Source organism: Protopterus annectens, chromosome 6.part1, assembly GCF_019279795.1.
Source record: "Protopterus annectens isolate FY-2018-M chromosome 6.part1, PAN1.0, whole genome shotgun sequence".
NCBI classification, from domain to species: domain Eukaryota; kingdom Metazoa; phylum Chordata; order Ceratodontiformes; family Protopteridae; genus Protopterus; species Protopterus annectens.
Genome location: NC_056738.1, coordinates 117,397,814 through 117,416,883, shown reverse-complemented (window position 1 = coordinate 117,416,883; position 19,070 = coordinate 117,397,814). Strand labels below are relative to the sequence as shown.

The following is a 19,070-nucleotide window of genomic DNA, read 5'->3' as shown; positions in this document are numbered from 1 at the left end:
AGTCTTTGTCTCACAGACAAAAGGTACAGGGCTTGAATCTCACCTTGGGATACTTTTTTTTAAACACGAAACATCTTTATTAAATTATCATGTATAACACAGGCAATCTTACATTTATATAAATGAAAATAAACCATAGCGACATAATCCCAGTTGCAAACATTATAAATTACAAACCATGCCAACACAACTGTAGCTGCAAACATTGTACACCACTTATAATATATCCAGTCATTGTTAGTCAACCATTTCATAGCTCATTCAAATTCTGCCTTCTTTTAAACCTTATTCCTTCCCTGCATGTATTGATCCCACATTTTTCATTTTTTCCTATGTAATTTACTCCTACCCATTTTTAAAGATCCCAGTTCCAGTTGTTTTATCTCTGTTACTATGTTTGCTACTTCTAATAAAGTTGGTTTACACTTTGATTTCCATTTTCCAGTAACTGTTTTTTTGGCAGCCATCACAATTAGACTCAGCAAGGCCTTACTATGTCTAGACAATTCCGATTCTGTATCATAGCTGAAAAAATAATTTCCCTAGTTACAACAAATTTGTTCACCCAGCACTTCTGACAGAGCAGTCTGAAGGGAATCTTTAAAGTCTGCCATATCATTAAACTCCCAGAAAATATGTTCCCAGTTACCTCTTTCTTCCCCATCACACCTCAAAGATTTACTGTCTACCTGAGGAAAAATTATTTGGAGTCTACTTGGAGCATAAAAATACCTGTGTAAGCACTTGCAAACAAGATCCTAAATCTTCTACATTTTGTTGCATATTTGGAAAACATACATATACCCCCCATTATTTATTTGTGAATTGCTTATCCAGTCTCTCTTCCCAATCCTTACTAACCTGCTCTGATTGATTTTTATAGTTATCACGCAATATTGTATATGGTCTACTAATGATTTCTTTTTTAATGGCAACTTCTGTTCTAGATTCTTCTAAAAACTCTACCATCACTGGTCTTTTGTGTAGGACCTCCCTATTTCTTTCTCTTTGCCTATACTCTGATACCAAACCTGGATAGGGAAGACCATTTCTAACCTGCAGTCCAAATAAATTCTTAGCATCTTCACATTCTATCATCTTTCCCTCTCTAATTATTTGCTGCCAATACCTTGGTTCCTTTGCCAATTTTCTCCAGTATATTCCAGCCCCCTCTTGCTTACTGTCTGTATCACTAATTGCAGTCATCTCTACTGGCAGAATCTCCTTTCTCCATTCCTGTATTTGCTTAGATTGTAGAATACTTTCTGCTACTTTATCAATATAATATTCTGTTTGATTACTGTTGTTCTCCTTAAAGGTCTGCATCCAAAATCCTAGTCTCTTCTTGTTTCTTGAGCTTCCCTCCTGTTTAATCATAATCTCTTTCCAGTCTGAATTATACTTTGCTGCTTGTGCTATGTACAGGAGCCTTAACTGTGTTGCTGTGAAATATCTCTTTAACTCAGTTAATCCCAATCTGCCCTGTTCTATTAGAAGAATAAGCTTATCCCACTTGACTCTTGCTGTTTTCCCCTCCTACATAAAATCTTTCAACTCTTTATTCATTGTAATCCACAACTCCTCCTCTGGTTGATAAAAAAATGTCTGACCTGTGTATGAGACTAAAGGGATTAAAAACATTTTCATTGCTTGTATCAGACTATCAATATCCATGTAACAGAGCTTCCATTTTCTCAGTTTTTGTATTATCCTTTTAGTATTTTTCCCACATATCCTTAGCTGCCACACCAGTATTATTTTTAATACATACTCCTAAATACTTCATTTTATCATGTCCCCATAAGTATGGATAGTGTTGAACCAATTCATATGTGGGTACATAATTTACTGCTATTGTTTTGGTTTTAGCCTCATTAATTTTGTATCCCAAAAAGGTGTGATACTTTCTCATCCATTTCTGGTTTTGTCAGGTATAAAATAATGTCATCTGCACATAGAACCAGATTTTCTTGACTACCATACCAATTATATCCTTGAATCTCTAAGTCTCTTATTTTCTTTGCCAATGGTTCTAAAGATAATGCAAATAACAAAGGTGAGAGAGTGCAACCTTGTCTGGTTCCTTTGCTCAAGGAGAAATTATCAGAGAGCAGTCCATCCACTTTCATTTTCACCTCCGATCCCTCACATGTCCTCCTAATCAACCTTATAACTTTATCAAGGAATTCAAATACTTCCATTGCTCTGCTCATAAAGTCCCAGCTTACTCTGTCAAATGTTTCAAAACCCACCACCAACAAAAGTGGTATTGTCTTACATTCTGCTTCCCTCTGGATCATCACTTTTCTGTTAATGTTGCCAAATGTTTGCCTCCCCTCCACAAAACCACACTGATCCACATATATCAGTTTTGGTATCACTTTTGCCATCCTTTTAGCAGTTATAGAAATAAACACTTTATAATCATGATGTAGAATTGAAATGGGCCTGTATGAAGCTGGGATCCGATGGATCTTTACCCTCTAAGTATTACAACTACCTTCACTTTCTTCCAGGATGTTGTTACTTCTTGTCCTATTAAAATACTGTTAAACATAACCTTCCAGATCTTTATCATTTTTTTCCTTCCTAGCTTCCAAACTTCCACAGAAATACCATCTATTTCTGGGGACTTTCCTGTAGATTGGTTGTACATCACCATTTCATCTCATCTCCTTTTATCCTAACTGTTATTAATTGCGCCTCATGTACCTCTAACCTTGGCATATTTAATTCTTCCATAAACATTTCCATTTGTACATTTTCTTGATGTCCATATTTCTCTGCTTTATACAGACTTTCATAGAATTTCCAAAATATTTCTAATACTTCTACAGGATCCCTTGTCATCTTTCTTGCTATAGGCTCCCTAAGCTCGGTGACAGATCTTTCTATTTTCTGTTGCCTGAGTCATTGTGATAAAAGTTTTTGTGCTCTAGGGATGTTATCAAAAAACAATTGCTTAACAGCAGTCTTTATAATATCATGCATATTATTGAGGTAATCCTTTATTTACTGTTTAGCATTCTGCAGTTGCTCCTCTTCTTGTTCTGTGAGATTCCCCCTATTCTGCAATACTTTAACATTTGCCAGTCCCTCTAAACAAGTCTTGTTACTTCTTAACTGTATCTCCCTTTCTTTTATTTCCACCCTATTTTTAAATTCCACTTTAATTTTATCCCACTGCCTAGCTATATTTTCAGGAGAAATTTCTACCTTCTCTAATAGCTCCTGAATAATTTCTACTACCCATTCCTTAAATTCCTCTCCTTTTAACAGATAGGTGGGAAAGCATCAGTGTCTCATTTTTATTGCATTACCCTGTGTTTGTATTTTAATTATTATTGGTGCATCATCTGAAAGAGTTATTGGGTACGTATCAAGACCTTCAGTTAAATGCACTTGTTCCTGTGAAATGTAAATTCTGTCTAGCCTAGCCCAGTTTTTGTATCTTGGTGAATAATATGTAAATTCACTCTGAGCTCCTTGTACTGAATTCACATTTTCCATGCCAAATATTTTCATACATTTCTTTAAAAAACTTACCTTACTTTGTTATATTTTCATTTCTGGGCCTCCCAGACACATCTTCACTGTTGCAAATCAAATTTCAGTCCCCACTTATAAGTAATATTCCTTGCTGAAAGCTGATAATTTCTCCCAGAAGTTTCTTAAGTTCCATTATAGCAGTTTTCAGTGGAATACAAATTTAAGCCAGTATAATCCTCCTCCCTTGCCAGCAGCCCCTTGTACTTCAGATTTACCATTATTGTCTTTTCTTATCCTCTTCTATTACTACTGGAGCTCTTCTTGGTATTAATATAAGTACTCCTCTCTTCCTTTGCCCCAGGTATTCTGCTGAATAACCACCCTGAAAACCTTTCTTTATCAAATTCTCATGTTCATTTCTTTCCAAGTGTGTCTCCTATAGCACAGCTATTTGCACTCTACATTTCTTAATATAGTTCACTACTCTTTCTTTTTTGCATTTATCTGTGAGACCATTAAAGTTTAAATGCACTATAGAAAGAATCATACTACCGAGGGATTATTATTCGCACCTTTTATGTATAACAGCTTTTTTGTTAAATGTCTAGTTCCAGAATTTGTGTTACATGCATGCACTGTTTAGCAGGTTAATCTTTTATACAATTGTTTCTTTTCATCTCCATTTCAGGCTATGCCACATCTTGAAAAACTTTTTGTTTTGCTGAAAATCCAAGAACAAAATGCATACACACACACACACCCATTAACACCCTAAAATCTATTAGCTTAATAACACAAAAACTCTGTACATGTATAACTACTGAAGTTTTACCCTCCTAATAGGAACAAATGTTCCAAACTGACAGCCACACACACAGACTCAAGCTAAACTAAAAGAAAGATTATCCATGCTATGACTTATGGTAGACCTTGTTGTTCTATTAAGTGCTGTCTGGTTTTGTCTTATCTTTATACCCCTCACAGCTGGGAAAAGACTTGAATGCTTTCAGAAAACATTTTTTTCAAGCCATTTCTCTTTATCAGACTGTCTGCTAAAGACATGAGAACCAGATAAAACTGTTTGCTAGAAAAAAACTAATAATAATAATCAATGTTCTTTTTTCATTTACTTGATTTCTCTTAAAATGTGTTACTATATAAAGCTAATGGCCTTAACCAAGTATTCCTCTATGCAGGAATGAGAAAAATCGCACAAATTTTTCTTTTCTCATGCTCTTTTAACCAGATCTTCTTAAATCTGAACAAAGAGAAACAGAGAGGAAGAGAGAAAGAAAAAAAAAAGAAAGTAAAAACAGGAACACTTAGTTATATTAGTATTCCCATTACACTTAAAAATAACTGAAAAAACTTTATAACATGTAAAGAAAATAATGCACCATTTAAACAGTACTATTATGAAAAAGTTTGTTTTACTTACAGTTAACTTTCTCTCTCCTCCTCCTCCCTAACTATTTTTAAAGACATTATTGACATGAAGTAGGGCATATACTTTAGAGTCCTCTATGAGTTTAACAAAGTCCAAAAAAGTCCAATATTTCCAGATTTTCTTGTTCTGTCCTTTTTCAAAAACATTATTGCTTTGTAATCCCACATTTGTAAATTTCCATGTTACTGATTTTATTCTCCAAATGTTAATGGCATGAAGTAGGGCATATGCTTTAGGGTCCCCTACAAGTTTAACAAAGTCCAAGGAAGTCCAATATTTTCAGATTCTCTTGTTCTATTCCTGTTCATCTCCATCTCCCAAACTCTGTCTCTGCCTTGCTTCCTGCGCACTCCTGATTCTTCTAGTCAACTGTTTTACTTTTCTCCCTCTCACAAGCATTTTCCATTGAAACATTGGAAAAAGTTTAACTGACACAGTCTCTCTGCTTTATTACCAGAAGATCACAAAGCAGAGTATCCTTCTGTTTAATAGCTCACGTTTTGTTGGACAAACTTTTGTATTTCTTCCATATTTTGAAGATAGCTTGGTACAACAGTTTAAATTGCACAACTGCTTCTTGACATTCCCTGAATAATGGGATAAATGTATTCCTCTTTTGCCTGGTATACAATGAGTAGTCATTCTCCACAAACACTCTGCTGTCTCCCAATTTTAATACTTTGTCCTTCTGCCACAGTTTTGTCAGAATCAACTCCTTCTGCTGGTAAGATTGCGTCTTTCCTATTAATAAGTCTAGGTTGTTTTCTCATAGCCAGGTTTGGAGCATACACATGATACGCCCTTTCAATTAACAATTCCTACTTTGGTATACCAGTCCAGTTGCTTATTTGTGCTTTCATAAAATGAATGCAGTCTGTGCCTTCCAGCTTCTCGGGTACAGCAGAAAATCTCAGATTTTCCCTACGTGCTCTGTCCTCTAATTCTATTATTTTTTGAAACATCACTTCTTGTGCATTCTCATATTCAGCCAGACTTTTCTTCATTTCAGCCTCTGAGTATTGCAGTTTTCCACCTTATCTGAGTATCTGTTTAAAGCTTCTTCCATTTTTCCAGCCTTTTATTGTTTGAGTTGATATAATCCATCAGTGTGTCATTTATTTTAGTCAGGTCTGAGTGCAGTTGATTTATCTTTCCTCACGGTTACTAGAAGTCATGTCTGGTGCTTGCATTGGATTTTGCTGAACAGCTGCAGTACTTATCCCAGTCAGTATTTTTCCATCACCTTTTACAGCTGATTTCCTTTGGGTGCTCTGTATTTCTCTCTTCCAGGCATCCAGGCAGTGTACTTACTAGCCAGTTAATAAAATTTACTCAGATCCACTGGCCTTCTCTGCAAAGTTTCTGTTTTCACATTGGGAGAACTAGAATTTAGCCATTACTCAATGTGCAGCCATCTCCGAAGTCCATCACCTTGGGTTATTGGCTATACGCTTAAAACATCCCTTCAGGGCAGTTAGCCTAGTATTCTCCTATGAAACTATGAAGATAAAGTCTTACCACAAAAGAGAAAAGCAATAAGGGAAAGGAAGGGAATGTAAGAGAAGAAATCAAATGCCATCATGGAAACATCGAACAGAGTAAAAACTATAAAGCAATTAAGATAAGAAGTATCACTGTTAGAAGAGTATAGAAGTGGGAACAGAGCAACCTTAATATTTAAAAACAGACATGATAAAAGCAACACTCAATATCAAAACAAATGAGGATCTATTGTACAGTATTGCAAATAATAAACATAAAATAACAGCATAGGCAGAAAAAAACTTAGAAGATATACAGATAAACAAAGGAAAAGTACAAAATAAGCAATTTGTTGTTGATCCAAAAATTTTTTTTACAGAATTGGAAAACAAAGAAACGGGAATAGAAACATCACCAAAAAAAGAAGAAGAAATGGACAAATTTTGTGGAAATATGTATGAAAACCCTGTGGAGCATAACAAAGATGCTGAATGGACAGAAGTAAAGGAAACAGGAGTTCAGCTGTACATGATATGAAATGTGATAAACAGCCAAAGAAATTGAAACAAAAGTAAGAAAAGTTCCTAATTGGAAATCCCAGGCCCAGGAGCAGCACCTAACTTCTGTCTAAAACTTTTAATATCTTTACACAAAGATCAGCTAGAGCGTCTTCTGCGTGGAGACATGCGTGAATGGGCGTACCTTCGTTGAAGGTTGTGCGTTAGGGCTGGCAACTCAGCACGTAAAAATCAACTGCCAATCATTAGCAGACCGGAGTTCCGCTGTGGCAACCCCTAACCGGGAAAAGCTGAAAGACACAACAACAACAACACAAAGATTTAGCCCTGAGTAAGAAGTACTTAGATGTTCATATTGAACAGACACCAACCTGGTTAACAAAACAAAAAATGATACTCTTCCTTAAGAGTGAGCTTGCAAGCTATCCTAAAAACTATAGACCAATAACTTGCCTTCTGACAATGTATAAACTATATACTGGAACTGATATTGACAGAGTTTATAGTCATTTAGAAGAAAACTCAATAGTGGCAACAGAACAAAAGGGTAACAAAAGAAAGTAATATGGAACAAAGGATCATTTGTTTTTAAATAATGTCATAATGGAGAATTGAAAAAAGGGGAAGAATCTAAGTATGGCATGGACAGAGTAAAAAAAAGAATTAGATAGCATCTCACATTTATGGATAAAGGAGTGCTTATAGATGCACAGGATACATCGCACATTGATCAGTTACATTACAGTGACCGTGAAACATTAGCAAACCACTTTGCAAGTAAGCCATGATAAAGTACAAATTATTATTCCAGTGATATAAATTCTAAGGGGATATTCCTGGGTGACTCTGTCACTGCTGCTCTTTTGTCTTGCCCTTAACCCATTAAGCTGTCTACTTAACAGATTAGGTCATGATTATAATTTGGCTCCCAGAAAACAACAAAGTGTAAAGACTTCTCATCTTTTTGTAGATGCTTTAAAACTGTATAGTTCACCAGATGATGAACTGAAAGCACAACGGCAAGTGGTCAAAACTTTTAGATGATATAAGAATGTCATTTGGTCTTGATAAATATGCAAAAGCAACCTTCAAACAGCAAAGCTACAGCATCAAGAAAACATCAGCCTGGGACACAAATGTGATAAAAACGAACTTGAGCAGGAGGGACTGTATAAATATTTGGGAACTGATGAAGGATCAACAATAAAACATGAACAAATGTGAATAATACTTTGTAAGGACTATTTTAGAAGACTAAAATGAAATACTGAAAACAGTGTTGACATCAAGGAACAAAATACAAGCTATACACCAGTTTGCTCTTCCTGTCCTAATTTACAGTTTTGGAGTGATTGACTGGCCCCAAAATGTATTGGATAGGTTGGACAGGAAAATAAGAAGGATGCTTCATGCTCATCAAATGATCTATAAAAATCAGTGGCTACCAAGATTATATATTCCCTGTTCTGAAGGAGGTATGGGCCTCCTCAAATTTGATTACATGTATAGATCTGTAATTGTAGGACTGCATACATATCTGCTGACCTCACAAGACACAAACATAGTGAAAGTTTTAAAATATGAGGATAATAAGTCTAAGATGACTTCCCTGTTTAGTTTAGGAAAAGTATATCAATGTCAACCACAAAGGAAATCAAATCAGAAATAGACAAAAAACAGACAGCAACTGAATGTGCCAAAAAAAAAAACAAAAGAAAGAATGTAAGGAGAAGGATAAGATGATGACAAGAAATGTGAAAAAGGCATAAATATAGTTGCAAGTAAGAAAACTCCTGGAACAACATCATGTTGATAAGAATCTGATGCTGGAAGGATAGGGAGAGGTGAATTTAAACAAAAAGATGAAAGATTAATACTGGCAACCCAGGAGAGTGGACTATGCTCCCGCTGGTTTGCATAGTCCATTGAACATATGGAAGAAATAGACAAATATAAGTTCTGTAAAACAGAACTGGAAACATCACACATGTTGTTGCTGGCTGTGATATACTAATGGAAGAGGGCCTGTATACCGAAATGTATAATAATGTGACTGCTGTATTGCAGATTGTGCAATCATTACAATATAGAAGTAGAAGAAAAGCACTGGAAACATGAGCCACAAAGAATTATAGAGAATGATGAAGTTTATATCACATGGCATCTCCCACTGCCAACAGTTCAAAATGTAGACATGAGAAAATCAGATATAATAATCCATGAAAAGAAGATAAAAGCATTGATCACTGAAACTGCTACACTCAACGATTACAATGTCTTAGGTACAGCTAGAAACAAAGTCATAAAATACCAGGATTTGCAGGCAGAAATGAGGGCAATGTGGAGAAAGGATACCCAGACAGTTCCAATAGTGGTAAGAGCAATGGATCTCATAAAAATAATTTACAGTCATATTTAGATATGCTACAGATACATATAACTCCATATGAATTTCAGAACAAGTCAGTTCTGGGCACATTGCAGGTGCTGTGAAGGGCACTTTTACTGGCTGGAATTTATTGAAGAAAACTGGCAAAGGAACCAAGGTATTGGGAGCAAATAACTAGAGAGGGAAAGGTAATAGAATGGGAAGAGCCGAAGAATTTATTTGGACTGCAGGTTAGAGATTGCATTCCTTATCAACGTCTGATATCAGAGTACAGGCAAAGAGAAAGAAATAGGGAGTCCTAAATGAAAGACCAGCACTGGTAGAGTTTTAGTAGAATTTATATCAGATGCTGCCATTAAGAAAGGAATAATTATTAGAGCATATAAAATATTGCATGATAACTAAAAGAATGAATCAGAGGAGGTTAGAAAGGATTGTGAAGAGAGACTGTGTAAGCAATTCACAAAGAAACAATGGGAGGATGTATGTATATCTCTCAAATATGCAACAAAATCTAGAAGATTTAGGATTTTTGCTTGGAAAAGTTTACATAGACATTTTTATACCCCAAGTAGACTCCAGAGAATTTTTCCTCAGCTAGACAGAAAATGTTGAAGGTGTAATGGGGAAGAAAGAGGTAACTGGGAACATATTTTCTGGGAGTGTGGTGAGTTGGTGGATTTTAAGGATTCCCTGTGGGATGCACTGTCAGAGATGCTGGGTGGACAGATTGGTGTGACAAGGGAGATGATTTTTCTGAGCTATGATACAGAATCAGAATTGCCTAAACATGGCAAAGGCCTTGCTATGCCTAATTATGGTGACTGCCAAAAAAAGCAATTACTAGAAAATGGAAATCAAAATCTAAACCAACTATACTAGAAGCAGTGAATATAATAACAGAGATAAAAGAACTGGAATTGAGATCTTTAGAAAAGAGTAGGAGAAAACTCCATAGGAAAAATGAGAATTGTGGGAACAATACATACAGAGGAGGAATGAAGTTTAAAAGAAGGCAGAACTTAAATGAGTTATGTAATGTTTGAAAATGAGTGGGTAGATTATAAGTGATGTATAATGTTTGCAAGGGGGAGTGTGTCAGTATGGTTTGTTATGTAAAATGCTTGCAACTAGGATTGTGTCGGTGTGGTTTATTTTCATTTACATAAATGTATGATTGCTTTTGTCATAAGTGATCAGGGGCGGCTCGTGGCATAGGGCTGCCGGACTGCAGCCACAAATTCGCGGACTTCGCGCATGCGCATAGACCGAGTCCCGACTACTGTCGGTCTATGTCCCCATAGGGGACACAAGGAGATGTCTGTGCACTTTACAGTGCACAGACCGGACTGCAAGAGGAGCAGCAGGGACTCGGGACAGAGCATTAGGGATCTCGTCAGCGTCGGGATGGAGCATTGGGATCTCGCGGGTCTTCAGTATGGGAAGGATGTACGTTAGCTGGATGTATTCAGGTAAGGTGCCTTTTAATTACAATGTTTATTTGTATGGAGTTTGTGCTTTTTAATTTACAATGTTTATTTGTGTTGTGTATGGTGCTTGTGCTTTACTGGAGTTTGTGTATGGTGCTTGTGCTTTACTGGAGTTTGTGTATGGTGCTTGTGCTTTACTGGAGTTTGTGTATGGTGCTTGTGCTTTACTGGAGTTTGTGTATGGTGCTTGTGCTTTACTGGAGTTTGTGTATGGTGCTTGTGCTTTACTGGAGTTTGTGTATGGTGCTTGTGCTTTACTGGAGTTTGTGTATGGTGCTTGTGCTTTACTGGAGTTTGTGTATGGTGCTTGTGCTTTACTGGAGTTTGTGTATGGTGTGTGTGTGTGTGTGTGTAAATGCCCCAGGTGCTTATGGTGGTGTGGTAGGGAATGCCTCAGGCTTGAACCCTGTACCCTGTATGCAGGTGTTAAAGACTTGAGTTCCCTACCCACCACCATTTGTAAAAATTTCAGATTTTGCCTCATATTCGATCTGATCTGTTCCTCATAATATCTGTGGTTTGTAAATGCTGCAATGCTTGATATTTGATGGTGTAGTAGTAGCATTGTTGCCTCACAGTTGCAGGTTCTTGGGTTTGATTCTTGGCTGGGGTTCCTTCTTTGTGGGGTCTGTATCTTCTCCCTGTGTTTGTGTGGGTTTGCTTTTGTGTCCTCCCATGTTACAAAGACATGTCTGCATTATTTCTTCCTGGGCCTCTGCTGAAAATTGTTTATTTGTTCCAAGTCAGACTGTCCTGATTAAAAAAATGTTAAATAAAATTGACAGGCATTTGAATTTCAGACTTAAGGGTTTCTGAATGTTTAATTCCTTGCATTTGATGGTGCAGTGGTAGTATTGTTGCCTCACAGCTATAGGTTTTCTGGTTTGATTCTTGGTTGGGGTGGCTTCTGTGTGGAGTCTGCATCTCCTCCATGTGTTTGTGTGGATTTGCTCTGGTGCCCTGCCATTTTACAAAGACGTGTCTGCAGTTTTAATCCCTGCTGAAAATTGGTTTTGTTCTGTCCTAAAATTGACAGGCATTTGAATTTCAGACTTCAGGTTTCTGAATGTTTAATTCCTTGCATAATTGATGGTGCGGTGGTAGTATTGTTGCCTCACAGCTATAGGTTTTCTGGTTTGATTCTTGGTTGGGGTGGCTTCTGTTTGGAGTCTGCATCTCCTGCCTGTGTTTGTGTGGATTTGCTCTGGTGCCCTGCCATTTTACAAATATGTGTCTGCAGTTTTAATCCCTCGTCTCTGCTGAAAATTGTTTTGTTCTGTCTAAAATTGACAGGCATTTGAATTTCAGACTTCAGGTTTCTGAATGTTTAATTCCTTGTATAATTGATGGTGCAGTGATAGTATTGTTACCTCACAACTATAGGTTTTCTGGTTTGATTCTTGGTTGGGGTGGCTTCTGTCTGCATCTCCTCCCTGTATTTGTGTGGATTTGCTCTGGTGCCCTGCCATTTTACAAAGACGTGTCTGCAGTATTAATCCCTCGTCTCTGCTGAAAATTGTTTTGTTCTGTCCGTAAAATTGACAGGCATTTGAATTTCAGACTTCAGGTTTCTGAATGTTTAATTCCTTGCAGATTTGATGGTGCAGTGGTAGTATTGTTGCCTCACAGCTGTAGGTTTTCTGGTTTGATTCTTGGTTGGGGTGGTTTTTGTGTGGAGTCTGCATCTCCTCCCTGTGTTTGTGTGGATTTCCTCTGGTGCCCTGCCATTTTACAAAGACGTGTCTGCAGTATTAATTCCTGTGCCTCTGCTGAAAATTGTTTTTGTTCTGTCTGCAGTAAAATTGACCGGCATTTGAATTTCAGACTTCAGGTTTCTGAATGCTTAATTCTTTGCAGATTTGATGGTGCAGTGGTAGTATTGTTGCCTCACAGCTATAGGTTTTCTGGTTTGATTCTTGGTTGGGGTGGCTTCTGTGTGGAGTCTGCATCTCCTCTCTGTGTTTGTGTGGATTTGCTCTGATGCCCTGCCATTTTACAAAGACGTGTCTGCAGTATTAATCCCTGCGTCTCTGCTGAAAATTGTTTTGTTCTGTCCGCAGTAAAATTGACCGGCATTTGAATTTCAAACTTCATGTTCTTCAGAATACATAGTAGCACAACCTTTTTTTATAGCAATTTTCTAAGTTTATAAGATGAATATTTTAAATTTGTCCCTATTTTTGGGACTGTATTCCCCATTATTGGCCAGGTTTTGTGCTAAGGTTGACAGCTATGGCAAGAACTGAATTCACTGAATATGGACTGTAGAATTGTGCATATTTACTGATAAAGGTGCACTGTAGAATTGTGCATATTTACTGATAAAGGTGCACTGTAGAATTGTGCATATTTACTGATAATGGTGGACTGTAGAATTGTGCATATTTACTGATAATGGTGGACTGTGGAATTGTGCATATTTACTAATAATGGTGGACTGTAGAATTGTGTATATTTACTAATAATGGTGGACTGTGGAAGTCTGAGTAGACTTTTATGATAAATGTTCTCAACTGGGCAGTTTTGCCATTATGGGTGCATATGTTTTGTTTCATTGCTTACTGGAAAAATGTTCAAAACAAATTTAAAACACCCTCTAACAAGTGTACTGTATTGTACAAGGAATATAATTTTAGTACAATGAGGAAGGTGTATCAAAGAGCACATGTATGTTTCATATGCAAGGGGCCTATGATTCGAAAACAGCCCAAAATTAATCTTTATCTGCCACTGGCAAAATGTATTTTCTTTGAATGTGGGTTTCAATGCTGTTTCAATGAATGTGAGTTTCAAGGGCAGAGAAGTTTTAATGCTAAGTTTTCATTGTGAGACTGCATTGCTTTGTTTAACAGATGACTTAATGTTTGTGCTGTAAAATACAAAATAAAACTTTCAAATGAAGTCCAATCATTGAAGTAAAGCAGTATGCACATTAGTGTTTATGGTAAATGGAGTGAAATAGCCAAGTAATGGTTAATTGGAATGGCTGCAGAGGCTCCAGTTCAACCATTATTTTGTCTGGGGGGGAAGGGCAGCAAACTCAGACAGGCCCAGCTGAACTATACCTCCCAACTGTCCAGATTTTCAAAGAATGAATAGATTTTGCTTCTTATTTTTGGTTTGTTGTTCATAAAATTTGTAGTTTTAATTCCTAAATGATTTGCCAGAAGTCACTAAATAATAAGTTTCAGACTTCATAACCTTCATAAAAATGCATGTTAAAGTAAGAGCCGTTCTATCAACTGTCTCAATTTATACAAGAGCAATTTTTAGTACTGTTTATATGTGCCCCCAATATATTTGGCCTTGTTCAGATTTACTGCATTAACAGGTTGAGAGGTACATGCAAATAAATTGCTTTATAGAATTAGGCATAGCCAACCTCTCAACTGTCCCCAATTTTGGCTCAAAATGTTGCTCTTCCCCTAATAATCCCTCCAAAAATAGCAATTTTGGAAGAAAACATGGAGGGTTTACAATTAAGAAATAACTGTAATAATCAAAGTTATAGATTACTTGAAATGCATGTAGATTCTTTTATTTTGTCAGCTGCTCAAGGTAGCAGTACTAATATTAAAGTGTCCCTTCTTTGACAGGTAGAAGCTGTATTGTGTGTCTATTTTATATTTTTGCATCACATTTTTGGTCCATTTTCATAAAATTGTGTTTTTGGCAAATTAGTGACAAATCACTAAAGACTGAAGTTAGAAAATGACAGACATTTGAGTTTCAGATTTTATACCCTTCAGAAAATTCATACTAATGCAAGACCTATTCTATTATCTTTCTAAGTTTATTAGAGCAATATTTAAAAATTGTCCTTATTGTTGTGCCTTTGTCCCACTTCTGTGTATGGCTTTGTCCAGATTTCTTGCTCTTGAAGTTGAGAGGTATGACAAATGTGTCAGGGCCATCACAGTCAGCCAGAGAGATTTCAAATTGTGACATGCTTGTTCCCCATGTAGTGACTCTGGATGTGTCCAAGCAAGGCAAGGAGTAGTTGTATCTACCTTGGATGGGGAGGACACACTGCATAAGTACTACAGTGGCTTTTCATCTGTCCTTGATTTTGCAGAATGGTCTGGTTTCTGTCATATTTTTGTACTGTTGATTTATGCTTATTACTCAAAGTGCCTGTTGCTCTGTGTTTAAGTAGCAATGCTTTAATGACCATAAGGTAAGCTTGTCTGACATCGTAAGATGCAAGTAAGCTTTAATAAGCATACTGTTAAAGAATTGCCAACATTGAAAGCCTTTCTGTTGTTGCCATGCAGAGAATACTTGACTAGATAATGTATAAGCCTTGGGTATTAAAGGACAGGATTCCATTATTTTAAAAAGCTCATTACACTTGTTGGAGACTTCCAGTCATCTCTACAGGCTTTACCGTAAACTAAACAGAATGCCAATCATGTGTGGTCCATAACCTGTACAGTAATCCTTTAAGCAATGTATCTTGAGCTTGTTTCTTGTTTGCTTTTCATTTTTACTTTTATCATGTTTTCCCCATGAAACAAGTTGTCAGGCAGCAGGTCTTTTTGGATAAGAAACATTTTTACAAGTGGGGCATCACATAGATTTCTACTTTCAGCATGTTGCTTGGTACTTTAATAAAGCTGAATATATTATAATTAGAACTGCAGTGCAAGGAGAAGTGGTTTGAGTTGAGTGCTTCTGGTTTTCTTATACTTGATTTTGACTGGCATTCCAGTAATGTATTTAAAAAGTAATTTATTTTTCATGCCTCACAACCTTTTGTTTCCATCTAGATATTAAGTAAGCTGTCATGCAGCCAATGCATTGAAATATTTTTATTCTTCTACACTTATTTTTGTCTTGATTGGACTTTCATAATGATGGTTTGCCACCCAGGGCAGCGTATTTAATTAAAGTTAGTTTTTTTGTGGTTTTGTGCATAGCCCTTCCCCTTTATGGTTGACCACACCCCTTCCATTCAGCGTCTCCTGCAGCCCCCCTGTGATTTGAAGTCACCAGCCGCCACTGTAAGTGATGGTCTAATAAAGATGTTTTTTGTTTAAAAAAAGGGCAGGAATTGAATAATTTATGTAATGTTGTTTAGGTTGTATGATATATAGCAATACATGTGAAGTATAATGTTTGTAAATGTGAACTTATTAATACAGTCTGATTACTTTTATATAAATATAAATGTGCCTATGTCACAAGTGATAATTGAATAAAGGTGTTTAAAAATTTCAAAGATTAAAACAATACTAATTTCATGGACTTTAATCATACTTTGACTCAGGAATGGGGAAACCTAAAAGCCTTGGAGAAATTAAACAGACAGGAAACACACGCGTGCGCGCACACACACACACACACACACACACACACACACACACACACACACACACACACATAAACACTTTGATAGGTGATTTTGATTTGAAACAATGAATGTTTAGTGTTTGCCCACGATTCAAGTGTGCTAAGGTAAACTTATATTTAAGGAACATTAGCACAATGATACATTTACCAAAATTCAGAAAGTGTTTTTTTTTTTTTTTCTTTTTGCTGTCTGTGCACCCTACATTGTTAAATATGGAACATTTTTCTTCTTTGTATACATTTTTGTAAATATTTTCTTGTTTTACTGATTGTGTGCCATACCCACATCATGGCTGTAAAGAGTTTTAAGACTAGCTCACCTACCTAGTTAATAAAGTAAATAAATAAATAAGCCTGTTCAGACAATTAACCAAACATTCTCTGAGAATCTCTTTTCTACCAAATTGTAAGAATAACACAAACCACACCTATACCTCACCCAATTAATGGTAAATTATCAAATAAAAATAAAAAAAGAAACTTTTTTTCTGTAGACTTACATGAGAAATGACTCAACGTTGTTGAATTTACATCTGCAAAGCAGACTTACTCGAAGAAATCATAAAGGAATGGCATGTCTTTGCTATTCTAAGAAGAAGACTTTGGATGAGGAAAATCAATAGCAATGCCTTGGGAAATGAAAAACACAATCTTTTCTTTTCTTGGCTAATTTAGAAGTAGTTTGAATAAAAACACATCAACTTGTAATATAGTACAAGAAGCGCAGACATAATTACCACTTCTGAGGGCTATACCATAAGCTCTTTCATTAGCACACCTGAAAAAATATGTAATCTGTTTGGTATTTTAGCATTTTTTCATCTGTCATATACTATACTTTATTTATTTGTCAACCAAGCAAGTGAACTGCTCATCAGATCCTTTTCATCCACAACATGTATTGCTTGGCCAAGGGTAAATGCAATACATATGGACCATTTAAAGAAGCTAATAAAGCAGTATGTTTTGGGATGAAGGAGGAACTGGAGTACCTGAATAAAACCCACACAGACACAAGACAGAACATAAAAACACCACACAGACAGTGACTGGAGATCAGAACTGAACTCTGGATCCTAGGGCTATGAAATCATAGGATCATAGGAAGTTACTAGGTTACTGGCCCTGAGGTCCTTACAAGCCTAGCCAAGAATTTAGCCCATGTTCCAACAAGTCAGCACCCTATGCCACTGTCTAGCAGGGACATAGATGGAATCCCAGATGTGTATTTTCTGTTCCCCACCAAGTTATCCAGGTTGCGCTTAAAAAGGTTTAATGAGGTAATCTACTTTACGTGGAGAGGGAGTCTATTCCACAAAAGAGGGAGTCTCTGGGACACAAATCTGTCCCACCAGCAAGTCCTATTGATGTCACAGACTAGGTTGAGGTCTTGTGTGCAGGTTACTCGAGTGGAGCTTGACTTGTGGATATGCAGCAGTCCCATCAGGAGGGGATTTGAGATTGCTTTGTATGCCACGCAGAGGTCACCTCTGAGGAGTCTGTAGGAGACCGTAGAGGGACAGGGCCTTTAGCCTTAATAGGGTAGATGTTTGAGGCCCTGGATTTTGGTTGAGGAACCCCTGTGGTCTCTCCAGCTGCTGCATGTGCTTTGTGAGGTACATGCAGAAAGGGGCATTGTATTCAATAATCTGTCTTATAAGGGAAGAATACAGGTATGTTATGACCACCTTGTCCCTGTATGAGATACTCTTACTAATGAGGTGGGCCAGGTAGAAAGATTTCCATACAATGGAGGCAATAAGGTGGTCAAAGTCAGTTTGCTATCAACCTGGGTTCCCAAGTCCCTCACAACTGATTGCATGCTTGGTAACTTATTATCAATGTAATAATTTGTGGGGACATCATTTTCCCCAAGAGATGATGATGATGCACTTTTTGGCATTCAGTTTGAGGCCATGTTTCTGGCACCAGTCATTTGTCTGGGTGAGACCCTCTTGGATGATATCCACATCACTAGGGGAATTGATAGCCCCTAAGGCAAAACAGCATGCCCAACACACTAGTCATAGGTGACACGATAGTGAGGCACACTGATGTTCCACTCACTAGGCTGAATAAGGAGAAAGTAACAGTCAGCTGCCTGTCAGGCACCAGTATCCACCACATAACTACGCACTCAGGTCCCTCAGCAACAGGTACAAATATGACTCCATCATTGTACATCTGGGTGTGAATGACCTGAGACATACCTCACTGGACTACATGAAAGGAGTCATGGAGGAGCTCTCGGATTATAAGCCCAGGTGGGTATGACCCTAGCCCTGAGCAGCATCCTACCATCACCCAGAATGATACCACAGTACAAGCAGAAAATGATTGATTTCAACAATTGGCTAAGTTTCTGGTGTCATTCTAAGGAGATCCAGTATTTGTCTGCCTGGGATGACATAATTGACAGACCTCAATGCTTTGCCAGTTATGGCCTACATCTGTCACCCCTGGGCTTCTGGATACTGGCCAAGGCTAACACTCTCATACTGGGTGACTTCAACTACCCCTCCATTAATGGGAAAACTACTCATGTACCAATACACTTGCCCAACATTTCCTGGAATTCATCGATTTCAATGCTCTGGACCAGCTCGTTCTTACCCCCACTAGAGGTAGCAACATCCTTGACCTGCTCATTACTAATATGGGAGACCATTGCTCTACACCAATAGTCAACTCTTCCCTGGTTAGATCTGATGACAAACTAATCACCTTGAAAATCCACATCCCTACCACCACCCACCCCCCAACAAAGGTAACCACCATGGAAAACTTCTCCAAAGCTAACTTTGGGCTCTTAAAAACAGAGGTGGCTAACTTCACGGCATTCATGCAAATGGAGAATAGTTGCATGACCACCAAATCATACACCAGTGCACTGTATGAACATG

The 19,070-nt window shown here is 37.3% G+C and overlaps 1 protein-coding gene across 1 annotated transcript in view; it reads right to left on the bottom strand.

Annotated features, from left to right (window-relative positions):
* The window catches only part of LOC122805262 (dynein axonemal heavy chain 11-like), a 4,596,980-nt gene that overhangs the window by 3,974,762 nt on the left and 603,148 nt on the right, over window positions 1–19,070 (bottom strand). The window contains exon 8 of the mRNA XM_044075350.1: window positions 13,409–13,423. Coding sequence (XP_043931285.1) covers window positions 13,409–13,423 — 15 coding nt within the window. The remainder of the gene's footprint in view (window positions 1–13,408; window positions 13,424–19,070) is intronic.